We start from the raw sequence: 26,948 nt of genomic DNA on the forward strand, positions 1-26,948 counted from the left end.
TAAGTCTTCAAAATAAACACAGTAGGTTTACACATAAGTAAACATTGCCTGCTGAGAAACTTCATTACTAAGGTGCTACTTCTGCGTAACTCTGACATCCTGATGCGTTCAATGGAACTTAACTGGGTAATACAAGGGGTATTCACAGAGGCTAACTTTAGCTGAGCTTAGGATTTCTCTGCTGTCTTTGGTGAAAGGCTGACTCCTCCAGAGGGCAGTTCAGAATAGAAGCCAAACCTTCATTCTCTGATGCTACAACTAAAGGAGTCTACCCACAGGCTGCAGACTTTCCCTCTTTGGCTAAATTTCACCTTTTTACAAATAACCCCAAATTCTCCTGAAAACACAGCCTGACTAACTGCTCAAGTACTTAAAATACCATGATATACCTCTACCTTGGCACAGCCAAAGTTTGAGTTGAGACAACAAACTATCCTTGTCAAGTGTCAATTTGCAAGCAACAGGTCCAAAATATTTCAATTTCTGGTTACAAGGAAACCATGCTCCTCACAGTCCCAACAATTTCTATGCACTCAGAGCGAGATTTTGCAACCAGTGGGAAGTACTGAGCATAAGAAAAGACTATTCAAGTTGTCAGATGATTACCCTATCGTAGCTTTGGAAAATCTCCAAATTAATGAATACATGGCTATAATCCATTGATTCTAAATAACATTATACCAAAACCTCAGTTTCCCAGATTGACAAATGGAAACAACATCTTCCTGCCTCATACAACACTCATATATTAGATTATTTAATATTTGCTATTTCTCCTGCTTTCAATGTTAAGTATCAACAACTCACCAGAACGGACAAACTCCCATGTTCCATTTCAAACACCAGCAACCGTAAAGTCTTGTGATACAGATTCCACTTGGTGAGATCATGGGCACTGCAAGTGGGGAAAAAAAAAAAAAGTCTAAGCAACACACTAAGCAAGAAATGAAATCTCACCTGATCAAGTAGGTTAAATTAATCCTGTTTTTGCCTTCCTCTGATGTGCAGCAGTAACTTTAAACAACTAATAATTAATTCTAAAGGGGAGGGGAGAAATACAGTCTGCATTCCTGCCACAAAACTGCAGTGTCTGTGAGGAGAGGAGAAGGAAGTTTGACCTCTGTACATTTTCCTATACAATCTATTCACATTCTCTAAGTGCCCAAAAACGTCTAAAGAAAAATTCCCCTATATACATTTTAAAAGAGTACTTTGAATATTATCAAGTGTTGCAACTCAACGTTAAGTTTCCCTTTGCATGAACAGAGCAGCTCTAGTATGTAGGATAAGCAAAAGACACATTGAACAGAAGGCCATTTCCCCAACCCTCTACTATCTCACATGGTAATTTACTTGGTGAACAATCCCTGGAGAACCAAGCTTTTGGAAAAATCCATGTTTTAGCAGAAGAAGATCAAGTAAATTAAAACAAACAAAGCAGATAACACCTGCTGGGAAAAAATCTGCACTCATTACACCCTCTTCAGACTGACTATCAGTGTTGACCATAAAGCAGTGCAACAGGATGCAGCGAGGAGGGAGGCACCGTAACAACGTAGCTGAGAGGATCTCCACATCCACTCTGACATCCCAACTCTATTATACACACTTCTTAGCCCCACTAGGGCTGATTCTCCAACCTCAGTAAGTCAAAAAAAAAAATCCATACCCAAGAGTACAGCTCTGTTCAGGAGAAACTAAGCCTTGCAACATCTCTCATAGGAATCATTTCCATTCTCTTGTGAAATTCTTACTAAACCCAACAAGCAGGAGCAATTGTCACTTGGCATCTGTTAAGGCAACACTAAAGAATGTGGGAAAGTAAATCAGCAGTATGTAAATAAACATCTCACTTGTGAAAAGCTGCTAATCTTCTCAAAGCAGCATACATCCGGGAAATTTCTCCTGCATCCGTACAAAATCCTTCTTCCTAAATTACGCAGGTTTAGGAAAGAGAAAGGAATTAGCCAGCACGGGGCAAAGTAATCGCTACGTTCTCTTCCCACCCAACCCACAGACTTGAATTACTCTCCTCCAGCCCTCGCCCCTTCACACATGCTACTTATGCATTCCCCTACAGTAAACAGAAAACAACATGTTGACTGCACAGAAATTTTGTATCAGTGCCCCTGTCACTACTAAATCCCCAGCAGCCACCCTGTACTACAGCACTGCTAACACAGAGTAAAACTAGCAATTAGGCTACCACAAAAGTGCTAAACCTCACACAGTTGCTAGGTATCTCTGGAAAGCTAACCATTCACATGGTGCTGACTCTCCAGGCTTCCAGCTGCCAGATCACATTCAAAGATAGCTAAAAATATATTAAAATACTTTCCCATAGATGCAATTGCTGCAGTTTCCACAAGGATGCTACGTGATTATGGGAGATGGTATATACAACCAGGAATTAGAAGGGAGGGGCTGCAGGAGAAAATCTCTTTATTTAGATATGGATTACTCTATGAAGGAGTTGAAGAATCCCTGGTCTAGCACTTATCTTGTTTCTCATAAGTGCACATTCTCCCATATTGACATAGATATCTATTTAAGACCAACAAAATAAATCCAATCTGAGGTTAGGGGATTTTTTGGCTTGACACATTTTACAATATCCCAGTGTCCAATAAAAACCTGCCAGCGTTTACTCTCATACCATGGCATGACACCTGTTCATGACGGCACGGTTGATCAGATCAGCTGCGGGCTTCTGTTGTTCAGTTCAGCCAGCAAGCTATTCATATCACCACCAGCTGTTTCTGCTTTTTAGAACTAATGAAAAACTTTGAGGAAGACCCTACAGTCCTCCTTCAAGTCATCATTTCAAAGACCCCAAAGCTATGCAGTCTGCATTACAGACTGTTGTTTTGTTGTGTGTTTTTTTTCCTAGAAATATGCAGCCAAAGTCACACTATAAAAGGCGTACAGTCAAATATGGTGAACTACAGAACCAAAGCAGTAACCAGTATTTAGGGAACAATCTCATCACCTACAGATCCACGGTCTTTCTTTCACATAGTATCTTTGGCATAGTGATACTACAACAGTGGAACCCGTGTCCAGAATATTCAGAAGACAGAAAATGCCCCTTTGCTGCTGTGGACTACCTCATTTATTATTTTCACCACTCTATTCCTGCCAAAACACATCTAAATCATTAAAATGTAAACCGTCAGTCATTTCAGAGGAGCAAACCCAACCTTGAAAGCTCTGCTCCCCTCAAGCAGAGAAACAGCAGGCGAAAAATTGTTCCATATCATATCCCCTTTAATTTTTTCTCTTCTGTTTTCATATGGAAACAGTCTGTTTATCTCCACAATGAGTCACACTCACCTTTTGCCAGAAGCCATCTAGTAGCTGGTTAAGCTGTCCCGTCAACTCATCTATCAGTTGAGTTCGGGCACGATCCACCTGATTGTAGATGGCAATTTCTTCACTGCAGAGGATATAGTAAGTCCTGGAGGATGCCTCAAGGACAGACATGTCAGAGTGTTTGACCACAATGTCTTTTACCTCTCTCAGCAAAGCATCCAAATGCTGCAAGTGATAAAAGGGGTATTACAGGTAAAATGTATGCAAATCCACTTAGGCTTCAGACACATTTCACTTGGACCATGTATCTCTGTAGGTCATACAACCAGTATGAAATAACTGTCGGTCTAAGGAGCAGAGGGGCAGGGCTAGTGGATACAGCTTTTTTTCTGGCTTTATGGCTCTTTTTCATTATTGTCTCTGAATCTTTGTGAAAAATGAAGCAACTGTTTTAAGTTTCACTTCAGTAATACACCTTTGGCACTACTACTACTATAAAAAATAAAGAAAATGGTAGGGAATAAAGATATCTTTCCAAAGGAAAGGTGTGTCTCCAAACAATGAAAGTTGTCTCCCCCAGCAGCAGAGGACGGAGACTGTTTCAGATCATGTCAGCAACTGGAATCTTCACTTTTACTGGCAGGAGGAAACTTAACTTGTGCCATGCCACTGACTCTCCCCCTCTTCCAGTTAATGTTTTGTGCTGAAAGTAATCGAGGCATGTTTGCTTGTTATCTCCCTGTAAACATCCTGCTTAAGAATACATTAAACTATTTCAAGGATTTAATCTATCCATTTCTGACCATCCCTTTCCCATCAGCGGTTACACTATCTCCATTCTTATCTTTCAGTTACTATCATCCCCCAGCAGCTGGGAGTCCAGTCTTCAAGGAGAATGAAACCTACTCTGTAGGGAGATGCCAGCTTAGACACATAGCATAACCCACCCTCTCTCCACCCAACAATGAAAAACCCAGGGGCAGGCCTATCGCATGAAAACACAAACCATCACCCAGCAGGGCCAGTCACAGCATATCAGAACTGACACGCACTAACGCTTTTCTTTGGCAGCTTCCAATCAAAAAGTAAAGCCTGAATAAGAGCACTTTCCTCAAGGTATGAGACTGTTTCTTAATATTTCAACAGGCTTCTATTTGTTCCAAGTCACACTGAATTCCGTACACTGTCACATAAATTTAGCACTTTCCACATGCACCGACTACCCCAATTCCTATTCACCTTCTCTAGATGTCCTGTACTGTAAACATCTAAATCATAATATTGTGGAATCTGCAGAAGATTTGCCACTTTTTGTGCATCTGTTGAATACTGCAGAGAAGAAAAAAAAAAAACAGGATATGAGTGCACTGCAGGAATTTTAATGAAATATTTAACATGCATTCACAGAGCAGCTGTTAGTTACCTTTGCCAAGAGCTGAGGAAGCACCATAATAAAATGTTCAGTAATTTTGGTACAATCTTCCGATTGTATTTTCTTCTCTTTTACTGACAGAATCTGCAGACAAAGCATTTTGTTTCAATTATAAAATCTCTTAGATCTGAGTGGAATTTTACATGTAATTCAAGGTTAACTTATATGCCTTTATCTAAATCAAATGAAGCCAAGATAAAGATATTTTCCATGGAGAAAACCAGATGCTTTTTTTATTTTCTGTTAACCTTAAATTAGATGCAAAGCACTGAACAACAATTCTGCATGGATAAAATGCTCACCATTTGTCAATAACTTGCTTTAACTTGCTTTTCTCTAATGCTCGTCCCCTTCAACATCCACTACTAATAAGATCCACAGGTTAAACGACAGTGTGACTTTTTGTAAAAATAAGCCATTTCACTTCTGAAGATATACCTACCACTGGGAACACGCTCTCTGGCAAAGCACATAAGGCAAAGAGATTGTGATTACAGCACAATATGTAAGAATAAGATGCACTGACTTTTTTGGCTGCACCTCTGCCCGCTGGAGGATGACCTTCAGCTGCTTCTCTAACCGTCGCGAGGATAATTTCAGTGAGAGCACTTTTATGGGCATCATTCAACGCTGTAAGTAAATCAGTCTCCTTTCAGCATCACACAAAAGAAAAATGAAGTTGCAGCAACAGCTAATGAAATGCCTATTCATTTATCTGGACAACTGTGGAAGGACACTACAGAAAGAAAGATGCAGTGTTGCTAAATAAACACCTAGAGCGCATTTGATTTAACCTGAAGAAAACTATTTTCTATATTTACTGAACACAAAGCCGATTATTTGTCTCATGACTAAACTTTTTAGGGCACTTGGGCTCCCAAAAACACAGGCAGCTTCCATGAGGCCTATCTATATTAACTACTATCTCATTTAGGATAAAACTACTCTTCTGAGCAACAAAATGCTTTAACTCACTGGGTCCGCAAACTTTGATTTCAATTGTACAACCACCTCCAGTTCTGCTACAACAACTATCATTAAAGTTCACTTTAAAATATTTTTGAAAAAACAAAAACAAAACAAACAAACAAAAAAAAAAAAAACAGTTTTCTAACATGTTAGATGTCAATGAACTCAACACATTGTTCTTCTTCTCTTCAGGCATGAACAGTAGTCCAAAAATACCACACTTCAATCAATACTTTTAGATTCTCAAGTTTTGGACAAACAAACAAAAGAAGGGAATGTTACTTAAGCTTAATAATGCAAGTGTTCTTGCAAATTTTCTAAACTAACATTACATAAATGCAGAATACTGAATAAAACAAATATGTCGCTGCAAATCACGTAATCAGCAGTACATCTGCTTTGTACATCTTGGCGGCCACAATCTGGGATCAAATGGCACTGCAATATGAAATGATCCTAAACTAGCTGAGGCAAAGTTCAAAAAACAACATCAAGAGATTAATCCAGACAAAGCTAAGCTCTTTGCTCACCCACCTTCTCTGTCTCCTCCATCATTTTTTAATAGAAGTGTGGTCATGCACTCCCAGTCCTTCAGAAATGTGCCTGCCCAGTCCCACAAGCTGTCTATGAGGTATGCAACATGTTTGTGTACCTAGGGATTAAAAACACAAGCTTATAAAAGCAAACACATCATTAAAAGAAATACAACTTCCTATGTTCCTCTCCTTTTCCAATTACAAAGCTGTCATGCACACATACATTCACACACGGTATTCCAACATATTTAGTTTGAGGCTATTCAACATTTAAACACTGTCTTCAGTCTGATACAAAGCAGGAAAGTGGGGGGAAAAGGAGATAAATCAGGAAAGAAGCTTTTCTTTCCTCTTATTATGGTATCTTTCCTTTGTAATTTCAGCAATCTCTCTAAAACTAGTTTATGTATTGCTTTTATACTGCTGATCATAACTAAAAATCCAACCTTGGGACTAGAAATGAGGTAACATTTTAGATAACGTCTGTGAAGTTCTTTGCACTTTGATTTAAAACGGCTGTGCCTTAGACGCTTTGGCCAGACATAGGACTGCACCACCACAAAAGCCAAATAGCAAAGTACAGCACTTAAACTGATAAAATCTCAGAAAAACTACACAGTTCTCAGTCAGCACAGGGCTACAGTTCAGCAACCTCCAGCTGCCTGCAGAAAGACGCAGACACATACCAGAAACCATTCACATGGTGCCATTAGTCTTTTAGGTTGTTTTCAGAAGCTGCTTCAGCTTTCATTCTCTCCACTGGCAGAGTTGTAAATTAGTCTTAAAACACAGAACAGAAATGCCAAATTCTGTCTCCATTAACAACTCGTCCTAGAGAGTGAGAACGTGCCAAACACCAAACATTTCGGAGCTCACCACCAGAAATATCCCTCAAAAGGAAGCCAGAACTTGATTTAACATGCAACACTGAATTGAAAAGGTTTACTGCAGGGGCTATTCTCACCTCACTGTCCAGGAAAAAATGTATTAATCTTTTCAACTGGTGAGCATTCGCCCCAGACTTCCCTCCTTCTTTGGGCACAACTTCTTCATCTCCCTCATAACTAAGCAGCCTGCCAACAGAAAAGGAAGTCAGTTCATTTCTGCCACATTCCCCTTATGACCATTTGCCAATATAATGCTCATTCTTTCAAGATCCCAAGGAGTGTATTTTTTCTAAATGTATACTTATTTACTGTAAATCACATTAGACTTTATTATTAGATGAAAGGAAAGGAGATTAGATTGTTTTCCATCATGAGAGATCTGTCGTCCCTGTGGATGCAGAGACTGTTTCTGACAGTTTAACAGGTACCCTGCCAACTTTCTGGACAACAGATGCAGATTCCAAGGTGTTGAATATATACTGAGGTAGGCATTTTCTCATGCTTGTGAAGGGGCTTACTCTAGGCTGAATTTAAACCTTAACAACACAGTAAAAATATTACTACCCTACCATTAGTCGCATTATGGTACATCTTAGAACCAAAACTTCTTAAAGAAAGCATAGTACCTTGTATTTACAAGAGACAATTTACTCCATTTCACAAATACAGTAAAAAAACTGTTTACAACAGTTTCTATTTCTCTCTTTGCCCCAAGTGAGTGTGACTGTATTGCTCATGGAGAGTGCTAATCCCAAAACACATACAGGCCCAAATATCTTGGATTTAAAAGCAGGACCGCACTACTCAATGTCAGTATAGACTTATACTTTCCGAAAGTGCTTCTGCTGGTGTAATTGATGCCAGCTCAGTAAGCAACCTAAGTTAAGTATGCAAGCATTGACATTTCATACACACCATAAAGAAGAAGAAAAAAAATAAATAAAAACAAACTTTATACTAAAACTGTTATCAGTATAACTAGGGAAAGGACATTGCCATTAACATTTCTATCACATCAGAAAAAAAGATTTTGATACTAGTAGAAGTGCCAGGGAGAAGACCCAGGCAAACAAGAACAAGGAAGAGGTTTAGAGGGTCAGAATGTCCATGCTGCACCGCAAAGCTGAGTATAAAAAGTAAAGTTATCAAGGCAAACAGTTTAGTAGCAAAAGACAGACATGTTCTGAGCAGAAAAACAGCTGATTTATGACAGAATATTGGGACAAACAGAAAAGACTAAGTAAGGCTAACAGATGTGATAGAAGACTCATCAAAAGAGAAATTTATCTTCTTTTGTCTTTCTGTTGGCCGTGGCTCCACAAACCCTGGAATATCAGCAGTTCAGCCAGATAGGAACAGGCAGCTAGGAGGAGATTCTGCATGTGTGAGAAACACCAACCATTATTACTTCTGAATTTTTCCCCACAAAAGTCTTGCCAAAATATTTTTCATTCCTCCTCGTAAAGCAAAATTATTTCTCTCAGCCACAGAGACAGAATATTTATTTCTTCTCCTTTTAGCATGCCAACTCCATTCACTTCATGCAACCATTGTTATAAGAAGCCCATTTATAAGACTTACTCCTGGGGAAGATAAACCCTGTACTTCATTAACCTGACAGAAAATTGGGAGGGCTTTTTAATCTGCTGCATCTCTCATTATTCAAAGCCTTTACAATGTATACGGCAACTTCCAAAGGGAAGAGGAGGCCATTCTTGTGATTAATCACCAATGCTATGGAAATCCAGCAAATGCTAGGTGATGAATTAGCTTGTAAGAAGCAAAGCAACAGGAAAAGAAAGTAGAAAGAAAGGAGGTGTATTCTCAACGTGGCATGGTATCTGTGGATCAGTCAATTGTTTCATATTCTCTGTGTTAGTCTTGCAACTTTTCTCATGCCTATTGTGGAAGGCCATGCCAAGGAACAAATGATCACCCCCAGACAGCATTTCCCTGCCAAATGAAAAGAAGAAAGTACATCTACTATCCTCATGGCACACAAGCTTCCAGCAGAAAAATGAATGCTTAATGTTCCTCTTAAATAAATCCACCTTCATTCCGAAACAAATGAGAATATGCAAGAAATAGGCAGAGATACCTTTTGTAAAGGAATTCCCCAGCTGCTACTGCAAGTGGACGGTGTGTGGTATAAACTAACTGGTATAAGGTTTCACAGTCTTCATCTGATAACACATCCTCGCAGTTCCTAGGCAAAAATAACAACGGAAGTTATAGTTCAGGTTTATCTGCAAAGAATACAATGAATGGTATGTCCAGCTTTATTAGACTTGATGCTCCTTAGCCTTGCAACTTGTTTATACAGATAAAGTTTTGTAGGATGTATTTACAAATGCTATCAAATGGAACTAGCAGCATTTTTTACTCATTTTGTAGAGAAACAAGAGGTCTGTACAAGCCATGAGAAGTCAGGCCCATTGGATGGACAGAATATTAATTTAAAGTATAATTAAAGTTGATTAGTGGCCATGGTAAAAAGAGTAACAATAATGAAAGAGGCAAGTTTTACCTCATGCTTTGATGGTTGTCATGAAAGATAATAAACATGAAAACTTCATCTTGCAGAACAAAGTCTTTTAAAATGATTTTTTACAACAGAATTTTAAAATTTATACTCCATTACACTAGGCTTATACAGAGTCACACATAAAAAGAAACCAAAACACATTCTTGATAGCATGCTTATGCCTGCAACCTTTCTGTCCAAATACACCGAAAATCACAACGTTTTTTACAGGCATTCAGCTATGCATCTTGAGAATGCCACATGGCAACTAATAAAGCTAGAACACACTATGGGAGGTAGCACTGGTGTTAACTACAACTTGTTACAAAACAGGAAAATGAAGCATTGAGGTTGAATAACCCACCAAAGAGATACCAGCTAAGTGAAGACCAAAACAAGGGTTACAGTTTCAAAATGCTTGCTTCTTACTGCAATAACAATGTCATTGGACTAAGCTACTTGAGAGAATGAAACAGCAACATATGAGATCCTTCCACTTCCTATAGTCAGGTGAGGGGAAAGAGTTTTTATTTATTATTGTGCTCAGTTCTCAGCTAGTACTAGTTTAAAATCACCTACAGCTGCAGTCCAGTACCTCTTTTAAAACTGAGGATTCGTATTCCTCGTTTGGTGGGAGTGATGACTTAGAAAATTAAAACCCCTTCCTGTGCTCGCCCATTTGTCTCCAATCCTGTTGCATCCTTCAGCATCCTCACAAGTCCCAAAGTCCCAAAATATCCTCAAATCTGACTGAAAGAAAGTGAGCTCACACTAAGTAAGAGCATCGCTGGACTGTTCATTGCAAATTTTTTTTTATGTGTATGTTCATGACAGTTATAAGCACAGTAAAAAGCTGTTTAAATGGGAGAGCTGATGGTGTATCTTCAGAAGTCATGGGTCAATCTTGCAAGATAATACTTGCAGTGAATCAAAAAGAAATTCTGGCAGGTTTTGGTGGCTTCTTTTAACACACAGTTCCCTTGAGTACACAGTTGTGGTAACAGAAGAAAAAGAAAGTGCTCTGAGTATATATATCACGTAATCAATATAAAGAAAAATATTAATGGGAATTCTTATTCAGCCATCTACGGAACCGGGGAAATAGCGTAAAAATGTGCTTATTGTTACTAAACAATAAGAAACTGAAAGAGATAACATGGTGCATTAGCATCTCTGAATAAGCATTGGCATGTCCTGCAAAGCCATGAATGAAGTATTGAATTATTAAACTTCTACAAGGTTAACAAGTGAGAGTAAAATAAGACTGACAACAAACTGCACTTACAGGAGTAAGAATGGATCACCCAGCATGTCTTTATATTAAAAGACTGTCGGAATTTCGTGAAGCCATCCAAAAAGTTTGCGTTCATTCTTTTTAATATCAGTCTGTTATTTAGTTCTTTTAAAGCCCTAGTTTTTGCTAAATTGCCCTTCTCATTTTCTCTATACACACATTTATTTTTTTAAACAGTGGACATCTTGAAGAAGAAGAAAATTCCACATGAACACACAGTGATCTAGAGTGGGCCAACACTGAATCACAAACAGCCAAGGCTGGAGAGTACCTCTGGAGTAGGTAGATCACCTAGTCCAACCGTCTGCTCAGAGGGTCAGCCACAGCAGGTTGCTGTGGGTTGTGTCCAGTCAGCCTCTCTGAAAATCTGTTCCAGCGTTTGACTGCCACCAAAGTAAAAAAAAACCTTTTTTTGTATATTTAAATGGGTTTTTCAGCATGAACACACCAGTCAAGTGTACATGTTTTCTGATATTTGAATTTACTCATCTGTCAGGTTTTCTCTTCCTTGCACGTTTATGGGAATAGTGAGACCTGTGAGTCTGTTTTAAAAAAAAATGTCTTGCCTAAATTGTTTAGATGACTCAAAGTGCTCAGTAACATGCCTGCAATCTCTTTGGGTAGAAATTAAGGACTTTGCTGTTTTCTAGCACAAGTGAAATTCCAACCTCCTTGGTTTTGACTATGCCTTCAAAGAGGCTAGGAATTTGCCGCAGTTACATTGGTCTGCAACAGTGCTGTTTTGTCTGTCTTCAAGACAAGAGCAGGTGAGATGTAACAGTTCTGACCACCACTCTCTCTGAGACAATGTGCTTTACACTCAAAATTCCCACTCCAATGAGAGCTGAAGTGTTTTACTTGCCTCTGGAAGTAGCAACACTTGGCTACACCTGCTGCCACTACCAGTAATACTACTACAGTAAATGGGTGCCTTTCTTTTTACAAACATAAGCCAATAATCACACATTCAAATAATACTTTAAATACAGCAATAATACTGCTGCTAATTTACAGCCCTCAGAATGCCAAGCAACAGATAAAGGTTAAGCCAGAAGTGCCTGCCAGTGTTTAGGTGTCTAAAAATAAACAGGCACGGCCTTCCACATAGCAATGTCATGACACACCATTTTCTCTGCAGTTCAGTGTGAACATGGCATGAAGAAGTTGGGATCTTCTAGGGAGAGATCACAGACCCATTTTGTTCTGCCTATGGCACCGGATGAAAGATTTCGTATCTTGCTTTTTGTTCTGTTTTACTGTATGCAAGAGACGTGGCTGGAATCACCTCACTTGGTCTGCACTACAGCTTATACTAAGGATAACAATCAAAATCACAACAGTAAAATAAAAATACACCTGATGCATTTTTGAAAGCTTACCAACTTACTCTTTTTTGCTTTTAATGGCAGAGGAGGATCTGGCAGGGAAAGATTTAGCCCATGTTATTTGGGCATGGGTAATTCAAGGTCAGCATCGCAATTTTAAAAACTCAGTTTATTTTGCATTTAAAATAAATTCAAGTTAAATATACAAACCTACAAGTACATTTTAAAAACATCGCTGTTGCACTGAGCACTACTATTCAAAAAATACCTCTTGAAAGCATTCTGTTTAAAATAGAACAGATTATCTATTTTTTATACTTTAAAATGTTATTTCCTTCATTCTACCCTACTGCTATTGCAGGTATTTCAAGATGGCACTTTGGTGATCAGAAAGAGCTGATAACACGGTTGCCATGCTACCGTAGAACAAGAGTCCTTTGCTACCCACTTGAAAATAGGACTCGTATGTTGCAATGCACCGTGATTCCATGGTTATGCTGTGACAGAGCACAGGAAGATGCACATTAAACAGATGCTATATGGTATTCTGTTCTGGTTAAGAAACATGACCCTAGGAGACAGGCAACCCTTATTTTTTCTTGTCAACTCTTCAGACAGGAAAGATATGAAGATTTCAGAACAGATGTGAAGGTTCTTGACCAGAGGTGCACAGATGACAGAAAATTGCTGACGGTTAACTTCCAAGAAAGCATAAAACTGAGAAGATGGAAAAAAGGAGAAGGCAGAGAAGGCACACACCTTTGCTCCATTTTGGTCTTTCACTTCTGCTTTGTTTGCAACAGGTTTGACTCCTCTAAATGACAAAGCACTACCATAACTCTACCTTAATAGGAGTGTGGACCTGCAGGAAGCACAGAGGAGCCATGAGGAGTCCCAACACCATTCCTTTTCACTAGTACTGCTACAGTCAAGTTACTCATGCAAGAAATCAGAACTGTGCTGTGTAATTTGCTTTACTGAAGTGAGACCTTTATGTCGCTACTTCTATCAACTTCACAGTAACATTTATTTATTTTTCCTCAAAGCCACTAGACAAAACAAAGGTGGGTAAATTCCTTATGTGTATGCAAAGCATACACATCTCTCTTCAGCTTACTTTTTAGAATCACAGGAAAACACTTTTCATAGTAGAACTTTGTGTTTGAGGCCAGGCTGGATGGGGCCCTGGGCAACCTGATCTAGTGGGAGGTGTCCCTGCCCAGGGCAGGGGGTTGGAATTAGGTGATCTTTAAGGTCCCTTCCAACCCAAGCCATCCTATGATTCAACAATTATAGCATTTAAGCCTTCAACACAACTTAACTGTTTCTCTGAATAGTAGCTTTCTGACTAATCTTGCTAGATATAATGCATTTGCATATGTCACTTCCTTCTCCAAAGTCCATGGCTCAGCTATGAAATAACACTAGAGAATCAGAGTTCAACTCTCCTCTGACAATGAATTATATTCCATGGCATACTTTGCCAATCCAGTTTTTGAGTTTCTCCTAGAATGTAACCCCTCCCTCTCCAACCAGTCTAACTGGTTCTTCTAACAGAATAAGAAGGGAGACTAAAATCTTATTTTTAAGTGCAAGAATGATGAATCTCTACTTGACTTGGGCCTCCTGTGCTAAGCAGAACACCCAGAACTTATAAGCCTCAGTTTCCTGACCTTTAAGTTGGATAAACCCTACTTAACACTGTCAAAGTACTGAAGTGAAAATTAACGTATTTATCAGCTCCAACAAGTAGCTTAAACAAGTCTTTAATGAGTCCTCAATATACCCACAGTTCTCACTGAGGCAGCTCTTCCAGATTTCAAATTTCAGAGCTTTGTGTTTAAAACACAGTTTAATTTCTACTTACATTTAACTAACGTGATACAAGATAATTTTCTCCCTCTTTGCTCTTTACCTTTCAAGCCATTTATAAATTTGTGTCCCTAAATGCACCACTTGTAATCACATTCACCTACTTCAGTTACCTAATTACTTTTGCTCTCTTTTCCAAACTCCCTCAACTCTTTCAGGTACTTAAGCACACAAAAATGAACTGAATTGTCTGGCAGTAGCCACGCTAAACTAATTTACCTCCTGATGGGCGATGTTTGCAGTAAGATTCCTTGGCTTCTCACTGTTACTCATTTTTTCTCCTTCCTAGTTCTACTCCCTCTCAGATCCTTTGCAACATTAATGCTAACTATTATGCATAATTCAGTAGCATTAATAATTTCTGTTATGCTAAACCTCATAGGCTCATTTCAGTTTCAGGATCACACCACGCTGTGTAAAAATAGAAATCCACCAGCCCAAAGACCTTGGCATTCAATTGAGACAACATGCAACAAACAAGAAGAAAAAAAATCAGCTCAGAGAAAGACAAAATGAAAATACAAATATGGATTTGGAAAAAAAAAAAAAAAAAAAACACAGGTATATGCAGAGCAAGAGGGTTTAAATTTTATTTATTAATTTATGGATTTTATTTATGGATTTTATTTATTTTTTTTTAAATAATGTTGCATGTTTAGGTGAATCAAAAAGATTGGTGTTTTCATTGCCCGTTTGGCTAGCAAGAGAGAGAATGTAAAGGCCAGCACAGAAATTTTATGGGCCAGTAGTGCACAGAGCAGCCAGGTATATATTCCACTGCACTAGAATGCAGTGATGGTTAAGAGAGAGTCATGGTTATTACTAACAAACACGCAGCAGAGTTCCACTGCAACTGTAAAAAAAAAAAAAAAAGGGCAAAGAGGTCTTGCTACTATACTCACCCAAAAGACAGTTATGGAAACTCATAAAAGAGAGTTGCTAATATAGTAAATTTTCCCCAGGAAACTGACAGAGCACCCAGCAGACTGATTGTGAGGGGAAAATAAAAGTTACTCCTAGCCTTGCCTCTCTAATACATGTCGTTAAATAACAAAATATGTATTCCGGAACTAGAGACAAGTCCTAGAGATCAGTACCTGACCAGTCAAGTTTATATTGTTCATTAAAAAAAAAAGACTTGTTGTTAGCCAATTCCATAATATCATGATTCCAAATCAAATAGAGAGAGTTCTTACTGATGGATGTTCTTACTGGTAGCTTTAAAAATGGAAACTTGATCTGAAAGGTCTTTCATGCCTCACTAAAAATGTAGTTTGGGCAGCTAGTTGCTAAATTTGCAGATTGACCATCCGCAGAGAAGTCAATACAGCATGACTGAGTGCTCTCAATGTATTACATAAATACATACAAGCAGCAGTGCCATTTATACAAGTTGTCATTTATTATTCTTTACGGGCAGTGGAGTCACTGTCCGCAACATCACTTCATGCTTTATTGCATTTATCAGGCAGCTTTACTGCTCGATATTCAGGTAATGGTTTTGAACCATGCTATGCACCTACTTGAGAGCCTGAGACTGCTTCTGCAATGTCAGCAGTGAGTCCCTTCTGATACCTGTAGGTTCTGTGGCATTAAGTTTTGTCCCTGCTTCAAGAAAAGCATCTTGATGGAGGCTCTTATTATGAAATCTGTACTGGATAGTGTCTATATTGTCTGCATTCTCTTCACACAGGTTTTATAGACAGATCTGTACTAGTCACATCAAAAAAAAGATCTGTCCTTGAATTTGCTCATTGACTTCCCAATTCTCACTTTCATCATTCTAGTAATTAAGCAAAACCAGCAGCGCTCAAAGCAGATGGGGGGAGAGGGGGACAGAAAGGAGGATGGCTATACAACAGACGAGCAAAAAGAAAAAAGCATGTATTGCTCCACACAGCCTAACTGAAAACAATTTTACAATGTATTCTTTCTGATCATTAGAAGTATATTTTATGATGGAAAAGTGCCATTCAGAAAACTTTAGACTGTACTTACATTGAAAACCTAACTGTATTTAAGAGAAATTTTGGGGGAAAAAATTGCTTCAGGGGGAAAAAGAATGATTAGACTTTTATAGCTGCAGCTCACATTAATGAGAACATGATCCCACATAATAAAGCCAGAGGCCCTAAACAGCTGCAGTGCCAATATAGCACTTGTTAGTTCAGAGACAGAACAAGGGCAGCCATAACTGGTGTGCAACATCTTTGTACTTCAACAATGGTGTGCTACTCCTCCTAGCACAGGGACACGTTACACACAGACACAGCATTGTGCTTTGTTCCAATAGCTACACGTCACAGAGAACCAAGTGATGTAGAACTAGATATTGTAAACACAGAAACAATAAACCCTATCTACTACTAGTGAGACACGAATAATAGTACTTGCTTCAGAAAAGCATGTTACACTACCGTGAAGTAGTCATATGCTGTTCTGATGCGTATGTTGGAGTAACCTAGAGAAACGCCACTCAAATCAATAGAGTGTGAAGTGAAATAGGAGTGAGTCTAGACAATAAAGCATCACTTCAACATATAAATGTACTTAAAATTTAATGTAAATATCTACATCACCATATTTTTGGTCCATTAACTTCTACATCCTCTTCTAGCAATGACCAATACTTCTGGCTTAAATGGAAAAGCAAATGGCTCAAGGCTATTGGACAATGCACCATGCTGTACGTGGACATAAGCACCTGCATCAGCAGAATTCAACTTAAACTCCAAAACAGAATGGACGCTTACAGAGTCCTAAAATCTCAACTATATTAACAATGTAATGCAGTGGGTTTGTTCTTCTTATTTTGCTCTGAAAAAGGGGGACAGAGAATCTACTCTCCATAAATTTTGCCAAAAAAAAAGTTGGGGGACAGAGAATCTACTCTTCATAAATTTTGCCAAAAAAACAGTTGTTTCTAAAATAAACATGTTTCTCAAGGACGTATTGCAATAGGAATCATGTACTTCGGTAATGTTAGTCTAGTTTTTCCCCACACTTTCAATTTGACATTACTTTACCAAATCTACGGCTGGCAGGTAATTTCCCAACCAAACAACTTTTCCACTTCAGCAAAAACAAGATGCCATATACTTATTCATTTGCTGTCAGTTAGGCTGCTGTGGGCTTAATAGCTCCCAGATTTTCTGTCATGGAGCAAAGAATCTGGAAGCCCAAATTCTAGCAACAAAGTTCAAGGCTTCCTGCATCAGGTGGGGAGACAGGGAAGATGCCAGAATTCCCTGAGCTCCTAGTCAAGACCTGGCTACGCTGGGACAGAAGATTGTATGGTGGGGACTTCCCCGGAGACAGACAGACAGTCTATTTGAGAAAAGCCAAATTGAAAATGCTTTGAAATTTTCTTTCGGGGGGAAGTATAAAGATAAAAACAATTAGTTTTCATATTGAATCTGACCAAAAAGGTTTTCTTAAACATTGGTGTTTCCCACAGAAAGAAAATATCATGTCTTGAGCAGCTTTAACTGTAACTCATATCCTGCTGGGACCAATTGTTTCCCAGCATGTAATTGATTACAAGAAGATTCATCAGGATTTTATCTGGATCTTGTTGCCATTAAAACAATACAGTAAATTAAAAAAGAAATTATTTACTGTGACATAAGCATCAAGAGTTTCATGGCTTGAACTGCTACTTCATGGTCCTTGTCCAGAGGCATGGACACAATTCGATCCTAATGGATGTAAAATGACAATAAAAAGATGTAACATGTTTTGTTCTCAATAAACATTATTTTTGCTACAGATAGATCATCTACACTAGTAGAGCAGAGATTTATTTTTATTTCAGCAGCTATTTCCTAAGAGACATAAGGCAACTTGATTACTACCAAGTAGTTCCCCAGCCCCTGAAAATTAACAGCATGTTAATTTCTTAACTGAATTAATCATGCAGTGATATGGTATTTTTTTTTATAGATGTAATGTATGCGTTCACAAGAAATCAACTACAGTCTACAAATTAAAAGTGACTGACAACTTGTTTCTAAGATGTTACTACTGACACTTCAATATGTTAAATGAAGGTAAGCCTCAAATTACAAGCATTATATAATCAGTTTCTCCCATCAACAATAAGGTGTGTGTATCTAGACATTACAGAAGCCAGTGCCTTGCTGGAAAGATAATTAGGAATTGAGTCATAAAGGTGCCTCGTGAAATAGCGGTAATATTCCTGACCTCTAGAACTCACCCTATTGCACCTTGGTGCACATATATACATCTCAGAAAACAGTGGAAACTTTCCTGTCTTATGTACCCAAGAACTGACACTCCTCAGTGCAGCCTACAACTTTAAGGCATATTAAACCTTCAGAATTGCTTGTCTGGGGACTAGCAGCTTTCTCACTTATATATCATTTCTAAATGTCTAGATCCATTTTGCTTTACACCTTCCTGTTTCTAACAACCCAGATGTAAGGTGTGGAAGTCCATGAATCCTCAGTTTGAAAACTCAAGGGTAACAGAGGAAGCATGTGAAAATCCAGCTTGCTGGAAATGGATTGACGATTATATATTTACAGTTCCCATCACCAAGAAAGTAGTACTTTCAACCCTGGGAGATTTCAGATCTGTCTGTATTTGCTGTTTGGATTTCTTTTCTTTAGAGGAGAAGGAGGGGTTGAGTTGGTTTGTTTGCTTTTTACATTGGGGAGGTAGAGTTTGCAATAATCTAGTTATATAGTGCCCTCCATAGAAAGAGAGATCTCAGTGAGAACAGACTGGAGCTGTTCATCAGCCTTTGAATATCAATCCTGCAGATGCATATACAGCATACAGTAGCTTGTAACAACCTTCCTTTAACAGCAAAGAGAGAACATCACTACAAAACTGTTTAAAACGGGTTACTCTTAGACAGCCAAGATCCAGTCTGAACAATTTATTCTTAAGTTACCAGTATTAATCTGTATCTTGTTCTTCAACAATGTTCTAAAGGTACTTCTTACTACTAACAACTGCTCTGACATATGGGTAAGTACTGCACCTTTTGGAAAAAAAAAAAAAAAACAAAAAAAAAAAACAAAATTGCCACCACATGCAGGCATTGATTGTGTGCTGATTCAGAGGGACTGTGGTCTCAATCCCCCCTCTCACAGCATCTTGAGCTTTCTTATTCACATACTGAAAAGATCCTAAAGATCCTGCCCCGCTGGGATAAGAATAGCTGATTAAATTGTTACAAAGGGCAGGATTAAAAAAGTAAGGGCTCACTTCTTAAATGAGTCAAGGTGTTGGAATATAATAAAAGTATATATATATGTATGTTGGAATATGATAAAGACGTGTACATAAAGCCTACAGGGTCAGTGCAGTCGCAGAACAAGCTCACAGAATTTCAGCATATCGTCTGACTTGTTCAGATAAGAGGTAAGGAATCCTTCTTCAAGAGTCATACTGACATGGTAGATCAACAGAGAGTCATTCTCGCGTCAGTGTAATACATGTGTAATACATAGCTAGCAGTGTAATACATGTGTAATACGTAGCTAATCAAATATCTAAGAGCTTAACCAATTATCAGGAATAGCAAAAAAAGGAACGGCTGGAGTATCAAATTCCTTCCCATCTGTCAAAGATCCTGTAAAAAAATCTGGGCCATCCTGGATAAATGATGCAGATATTTAACTACAGTGCATGTTAACACCATTTTGCACGTAAACTACAGTGAAATGGAACTGTGAAAATTCGACAGAAACAGAGGGAAACACCTCTGCAAAACTCCTTCATCCACTCAGTCAAGCAGGCTGCTTCTGCAATACTCTAAGCTTCTGTCACTCAAAGGAGTGGGGAGATGAGCTCTGACCAAAAACATCACACCCTGTGTACACACCCAACCCAGACTTAAAAACTAGAGAACAATCATCTATTTACCTTGAATCTGCTAGTAAAGAGATCCATCTTGTAAACAAGTTCTTTTCTGCTATAAATTCCCTGCAGTCCCAGAAGACACTTCAACCGCACTTCAGGTTGCTACAAGACAAAGAGAAATCTGCTAATATGTTATCTCTGATTATTTACTGCTGGCATTTTATTATGCAAATAAGAGTTATTTGTGGGTACCTACAGCAGATTACCCAAATACCACCTCATTTTCTTCATTTTCTTTATTAGCGATACCAGTACTGTTTTGTATGTGTGCATCTCTCGCTCTCTCTTTTTCCCCTCCCTCCCTCTGAGAAAGCCTGCAATGAGCCAAACTTAAAGGTGACATCAAAGGTTGTAGGCTCCCTAAGATTCAAAGAAACTCTCACAGATGCTACAGCTATTATAAACAACAGAATGCAAAAGACACAAGAATTGTGCTATTCACCTGTAAAAGATATACAAAGACAAGAGTATGGATGACCTACTTAATACAATCATCACTCTTACGTATACCAGACTTTGCTTCCTTTCAACATTTCAACTCAGACAACAGTTAAACTCCAACAAGGATTCCAAGAAATTCCAGTCCAGAAAAACCTCCCTGAGGAAGACGTGCACCTTAGAATTGTACCAGCTTATCATTGTGGATTCTCATAGAATCACAGAATGGTTTGGGTTGGAAGGGACTTTAAAGATTGCCCAGTTCTAACCCCCTGCCATGGGCAGGGACACCTCCCACCAGACCAGGTTGCCCAAAGCCCCATCCAGCCTGGCCTTGAACACCTCCAGGGATGGGGCATCCACAGCTTCTCTAGGCAACCTGTGCCAGGGCCTCACCACCCTCAGAGTAAGGAATTTCTTCCTAATATCTAATCTAAACCTACCCTCTTTTAGTTTAAAGCCATTACCCCTTGGTCCTATCACTACACCCCCTGACAAAGAGTCCCTCCTCAGCTTTCCTGTAGGCCCCTGTTAGGTACAGAAAGGCCGCTAAGGTCTCCCTGGAGCCTTCTCTTCTCCAGGCTGAACAACCCCAACTCCCTCAGCCTGTCTTCACAGGAGAGGTGCTCCAGCCCTCTGATCATCTCCATGGCCCTTCTCTGGACTCGTTCTAATACATCCATGTGCTGGGAGCCCCAGAGCTGAATGCAGCGCTCCAGGCGGGGTCTCATGAGAACAGAAGTAGAGGGGGAGAATCACCTCCCTCAATCTGCTGGCCAGGTTTCTTCTGAGTAGTGTATATCATCGGCTTATGCTGAGTTTTTCATCCACCAGTACTCCCAACTCCTTCTCCTTAGTGCTGCTCTCAATCCGCTCATCACCCAGCCTGTATTCATTTTTGGCATTGCCCTGACCCAGGTGCAGGACCTTACACTTGGCCTTACTGAACTCCACGAGGTCCACGCAGGCCCACCTCTCAAGCCTGTCCAGGTCCCTCTGGATGCCATCCCTTCCCTCCAGTGTGTCATACATACAAATATTACGCCTTCTCCCCATTCCTGTTTTACTCTAGAATGCTGTATTTTAAGCATTCTAAAAAGAGACACACTGTTTTGAGTTTGGCCTAGTTGGTGAATTTAGGCAAAATAGTTATCTCTGTTACTTCCTGCTGTTTGTACAGCTGCTTCACAAATGTCCCACAAAAGAGGACTTTTAATTTTTAATTCATCTCATGTCTACTGCTAAACCTTTCAAATGACAAAAGCTGTGGATGTCATTAAGAAATTTATTCTGAGAATCTAACATAAAAAAAAAATCACAGTGTTCCATACACTTAGAATGCTAGGGATATCAGCAGACACTGTAGGCCTTGGATCAGTCTCTTCATATTTATTCCTTCTTTTTTCCTGCTGACAATAGCAGTATGAAAATTCAAGGAAAGCTAAGAAAGGAGGCCACCTACACATAGGCTATGTATTGCTACAAGTTCCTGTTCACCTGCTTAGGATGGAAAGCAAAGGATGATATCCAGTAGCAGGGTCTGACCAACAATTTTACAAAAGGCAGCTTTTTGCTAGAAAAATAAAGTATAAAATCAATAGGTGATGACAAACATTGCTCTCTAACCTGCCCGTAACTCACCAACAGTATATATTCTAAATTGTGTTCAGCTTTAAAATTAAAGGCGTTCTCTGAGAAAGAGACTCTTGCCGCCACTTGCTGCTTCCTACACCCATAAGGGCTCCACAACATCCAGCTCGCTCACAAACAGTCTCAGCTTGGAACCCATCACTGCCTGCCACCAGGAGTGCCACAGGCAGGAGCTATGCACACTTGCACAAACTCAGCTCAGCCAGCATACTGCAATTCTGGCTTCAGCTGCCCTCAGTATTTTATCATGAGGTTTTCCTTGTGAATAGGGACTTTGTTTGTGGTTGGGATAAATAAATATATATATTTTTAAAATGTTTCTGATGATTTGTTGGATGATCATATAGCCCTTCGAGCACAGCTAGTGATCAGTCACTTGCATTTGTCAGTCAGGTGGCATTCGAGTATAGGTTTGCAGATATATGGTTTAATACATTAAACTAAACCACCTGCTTTCTTCTAAGGTATCCACTTCCCACGTAAAAGCTCTCAGTCATAACCCTGTAAGTATGTTTGAGAAAATTGTTTAAGAACTATGAATGCATAACTACTTCTGTTATGACTATTTCTGCTGTCTTCCTATGTTTTCTGCTGCATTTTCTCCTTCTCAGCTACCTTTCTGTTTCCAGATTCATCGCTCCTCGCAGCTTCTTGATCATTCAAATCTATTCCACATCCTTCTCAAACTATCTCACCACTTACCTTCAGCTCCTTCGGGCAGTAATGTAGGCAAGTACAAAAAACAACTAGCCACCTATTCCCTTCACCAAAACTATCATTCTAATCTTGACAAATACCTGCCTGTTTAGTCTTTCAAAGCCGTGACAGAGTGAAGGGGAATTATACAAGCACATCTTCATTCGGGATACTCGGAACATACGCTGTCCCTCAGCTGTATCATAGTATACTCTGACCCTGACCTGCAAACAGACTGGCAGGAAAAATCAGTAAGATGGTGAGCTGCTCTAGTGACATGGGCTCCAGCACTGTTTAGACACATTCGGTTATGAGATTTCAGTGTTGCTGCAACCAAAGAGATGAAGCCTCGTAAGTACAGGCTGGTACATGGATGATTTCGAGGTAGGGTTGAGTCACTGTTCCTCCTCAATACCCTCCAAATAATAAATTGTGAAAAACAGGAGTATTCCAAAAGTAGACGTGAAGAGTGAAGACAATGCAGCTTACCTGTCCTGTCAAGGTAAAACAGTTTAAAAAAAAAAAAAATCCTGTCCCCACAAAAAAATGTCAGTATATATGCAGAAAGATGATTTTTGGAAAGAAAAAAATCACTCTTCTAGCATGAACACTTGAAGGAAGAAGTACTTCAGAAATTGTCGTAACAATGGGATCAGTTTTTATAGCCACGTCGCATGGGAGGTAAACCTAAAAACCTCTTCAATTTCCTGAAATTTGCCAGGAGTATCACATGGCCAGGACACAAAAGTTCATTTTAACAGATTTTTTTTTTTTTCCCGCAGGATTTCTTTGGGTATTTTTTTATAGTCTAGTGAGAAAACCTCAGCAACTTGCCCTGAAGTTCCAGACAAAGCTAGTCTAACATGCTGGGAGGTCTCAAGTGTGTGTGCACACACATGCACGTGTATATCTGTGCACATCTCCATTTTCATTGCCTTTGCATTCCTCTCTGTGGGTTCTACCTTCCACTTTCCCCATCCTAACTCTTCATCATCTCAATTTTTCTGGTCTTTAACTCTGAACATTTTACACAGAACTCCCCTTCGATCTGGCTGCTGATGTACTAGCTATATACCCCTTTGGGTGCCTTTGAGCACAAGTTAAGTGCCTCGGTTTCACAAATGCAGTGATAGGTGATTGGGCTTATGTATAACTGCTCAGTAGCATAGGGCTGTCATATTTACTGTCAAGTGTTGCTTTGTCTTTAACAAATAAAGTTACGTTATTTCTAGTAGGCAAACTACCTGAAAATGTATCTTTATAGCACTGTTCCACAACTCTTACTGGGCCAAAGAGAGATATTCATATACAACTTTGAGAGTTTTACCACTGAATCTGGAGAACCCTCTTGCACCTAGGAAAGAGCCTTTCATGTAAAAATACCATGTTTCAAATCAGGGTATAATGGCAAAATGGTATCTCATGGGGAAGAATGATTATATTCAAATAAAAGACTTTGCTGACAAAACATTAATTTTACACTTGCTTTTTTGTTGTCCTCTTTAAAGTCTCCCAAATGACTGAACCTAATATTTGTTTACAATGCTGTAGATGATCCTGGCCAGATTTTTCCCCACAGTTAAACGACCACTGAAGTATTCTAACTCTGGGGCCTAAATTATTTGGCAAACGTCTCTATGTTATATTCTAAAAAGAAAATTGGCTCTGGGAGATGTCAGTTTCTTGCTGCACACCATCATCACGGTGGAATGTAAATGCTTATTAAGGAGCAATGGAGGGAAGTAACATTCAGATGTATTTAAAAGCACTACTGTCAATGTCAGAAATGCCCTGCTCTCATTTTGGAATTGGGCAATTTAACAGTGGCTGCAAATCACAAAGCACAGCCAGGACTGCAACCACCACTAGTGGCATACTACCAGGCCTCAGCCAAATGTGGAATACGAAAGACTTCTCGCTCTGCTTGCATCTGCACCACTGCTTCCACCTACTACGTTTTAGACGAATAACCATTTCTAGTTTCCAACAAATTACAGTGGAGAAGCTATGTGCATTAACCAAAGACACCAGCTGTTAATTTTCACTGTATAGCACTGGGAATGGAGACACATCATCGTCAAAAATTACTTCTTATTCTCACAGTTTGAGAATTCTCCCAACTGAACAAACACTAAAAAGATATTCTGATCAGATAAAATTCATGCAGGAAAATACAACAGTTCCTGACAGATTTGTTGCTTCTGAAAATCTGAACGCTACCTTTACAGAAATGGCAGAAAGCAAGGGAAAAAGAGGCTTTGTGCTCCCCCTCCTGGCTTTGTGGTAAACTACAACTTTGTTCACAACATGGACATTACCCGAAGTTGACACAAAACTGAAGGTGTCAGAATTTGTACAGATACTACATACACTTTAAAAGGCGGCCTGCAAGAAATACAGTGTACCAATTCCAGTAGTTAGCCATTCATGATAAATATACCTGTCTCCCTAAAATTTGTCATGTATTTTAGAAGCATGAGAAAAAGCACATTTTTCAGTTACTTTTTTTTTTTTTAAATGTGCATCTATTTGAAAAGAAAAAAAAATATTAAAAGGAAGAGGAGAAAAACCTTTGGGAAGTGACTGAAATAGACTTTCTGAAAATAATCTCTGTATTCCAAATGAGAAATGCAGGACTGAAGACTGTTTTACTATAGGTACTATATCTGTTCATCTTTATAAAATAAGACAAAATTTTAAATGTAGCCATCAAACCTAAAATCACAGTTTTAGTCAACCTTTAACACTGTATGTGCTCAAAGGATATAGGACATGTTACAACTTAGTATAATTGCTAATTCAATAACATATTAAAAATGGTGGAACACGAACACTCAGACTGCTACTAAACTAGAAAAAAATGTTTGTTGTCATTTAATGACACGATGGCTTTAAAAATAAAACCTGGAATAGGGAAGAGAGAAGATTTTTTTGTACCATCACAGTTTTAATATCTAGTCTTAGGAACTTAAACTTCAGGATTCTTCGAAATTTAAAAAAAAAAAAAAAAATCTTCCTATCTATTGCCCCCATACAGAAGTAAGAAAAACTAAAAACGTTACCTTATCATACAGCATCCACCCAATGTATTTTAAGTAGCTATCATTTAAATATGTATCTGGGTATGTGTTAATCAAGCTGCCAATTTCTTCCATGCACGTAGCTCGGATCTCAGGGATCACATCACTGTGAAATTATAAAATTGTCATATTAATACATTAACATGCCTAATATACATTAATTATATCATTTGCAATATTTTTCCCTGGAATTGCTGAAGTATGTACAATCCAAAATATTTCCAATATTTATATATTAACATTCTAAGTCTTCAATCAACAGTTAATCCATTTAGCTACAAATGTCTCATACAATAATTATTTTGAAGTTCTGGATATCTTCTCAATAACAAATGTACTGCAGGTAAAACTTCAGAAACAAAATTGAGAGGTCCTTTTCTAATCCCACATTCCTTAAAATAATTTAAATGCTACATTTTTCTTGACAACATGACATTTAACTCTATCCCACTATCGAGACAATCTGAGCAACAGTCTCTTGGGAATGCAGATACACCTCACAGCTCTATCTTCTTCTTACCGATAACGGCTTAGAAACGTCCCTTTGAAAATAGCATTCATCATGTTCTGTATCTCCAGAAGCTTCTGCTCATACTGAAATAGAAAGAGAACTGAATGTTTACAGTGATCCCACAGTTCATTTCACACGATAAATTTGCATCAGTGCATTTACAAGACTACTGTGGTCTAAATCACTATTGTCTACACATGGTACCAACACAAAATGAGTGGTCTGTATCTACGCTGGCAATTGGCCTTTTTGTAGCTACATACTGATGAAAGATTTAGCAGGTACCGACTACAAACCTGGAAAACAAGGCACAGCACGTAATATTTTTGATATGGTGACTCTTGCTCTACCCACACACAGCACAATTGCTAAGCAATCTTCACATATAGGTCCAAATTCTCCTCTTTAACAAAGACGGAGGAAAGGCAGGCAAGGGAATTTTCAGAACACACCTTTTACACAATAAGCATGTATTTTAACCATGCCAAGAACATCTAGTTTTGAAAATTTGGGAACATGACACTTTATGT

The 26,948-nt window shown here is 38.8% G+C and overlaps 1 protein-coding gene across 1 annotated transcript in view; it reads right to left on the reverse strand.

The window, feature by feature from the left end:
* The window catches only part of LOC310899013 (cohesin subunit SA-2-like), a 60,559-nt gene that overhangs the window by 15,802 nt on the left and 17,809 nt on the right, over window positions 1-26,948 (reverse strand). The window contains exons 9-22 of the mRNA XM_083834937.1: window positions 26,773-26,821; window positions 26,428-26,501; window positions 25,890-26,013; window positions 20,047-20,145; window positions 17,770-17,849; window positions 9,235-9,342; window positions 7,214-7,322; window positions 6,248-6,365; window positions 5,271-5,374; window positions 4,736-4,828; window positions 4,552-4,641; window positions 3,334-3,537; window positions 1,854-1,930; window positions 808-895 (exon numbers count right to left, since the gene is read on the reverse strand). Coding sequence (XP_083691063.1) covers window positions 808-895; window positions 1,854-1,930; window positions 3,334-3,537; window positions 4,552-4,641; window positions 4,736-4,828; window positions 5,271-5,374; window positions 6,248-6,365; window positions 7,214-7,322; window positions 9,235-9,342; window positions 17,770-17,849; window positions 20,047-20,145; window positions 25,890-26,013; window positions 26,428-26,501; window positions 26,773-26,821 — 1,417 coding nt within the window. The remainder of the gene's footprint in view (window positions 1-807; window positions 896-1,853; window positions 1,931-3,333; window positions 3,538-4,551; window positions 4,642-4,735; window positions 4,829-5,270; window positions 5,375-6,247; window positions 6,366-7,213; window positions 7,323-9,234; window positions 9,343-17,769; window positions 17,850-20,046; window positions 20,146-25,889; window positions 26,014-26,427; window positions 26,502-26,772; window positions 26,822-26,948) is intronic.

Source organism: Anser anser, assembly GCF_964211835.1.
Source record: "Anser anser genome assembly, chromosome: 1".
In the NCBI taxonomy this organism is placed as follows: Eukaryota; Metazoa; Chordata; class Aves; order Anseriformes; family Anatidae; genus Anser; species Anser anser.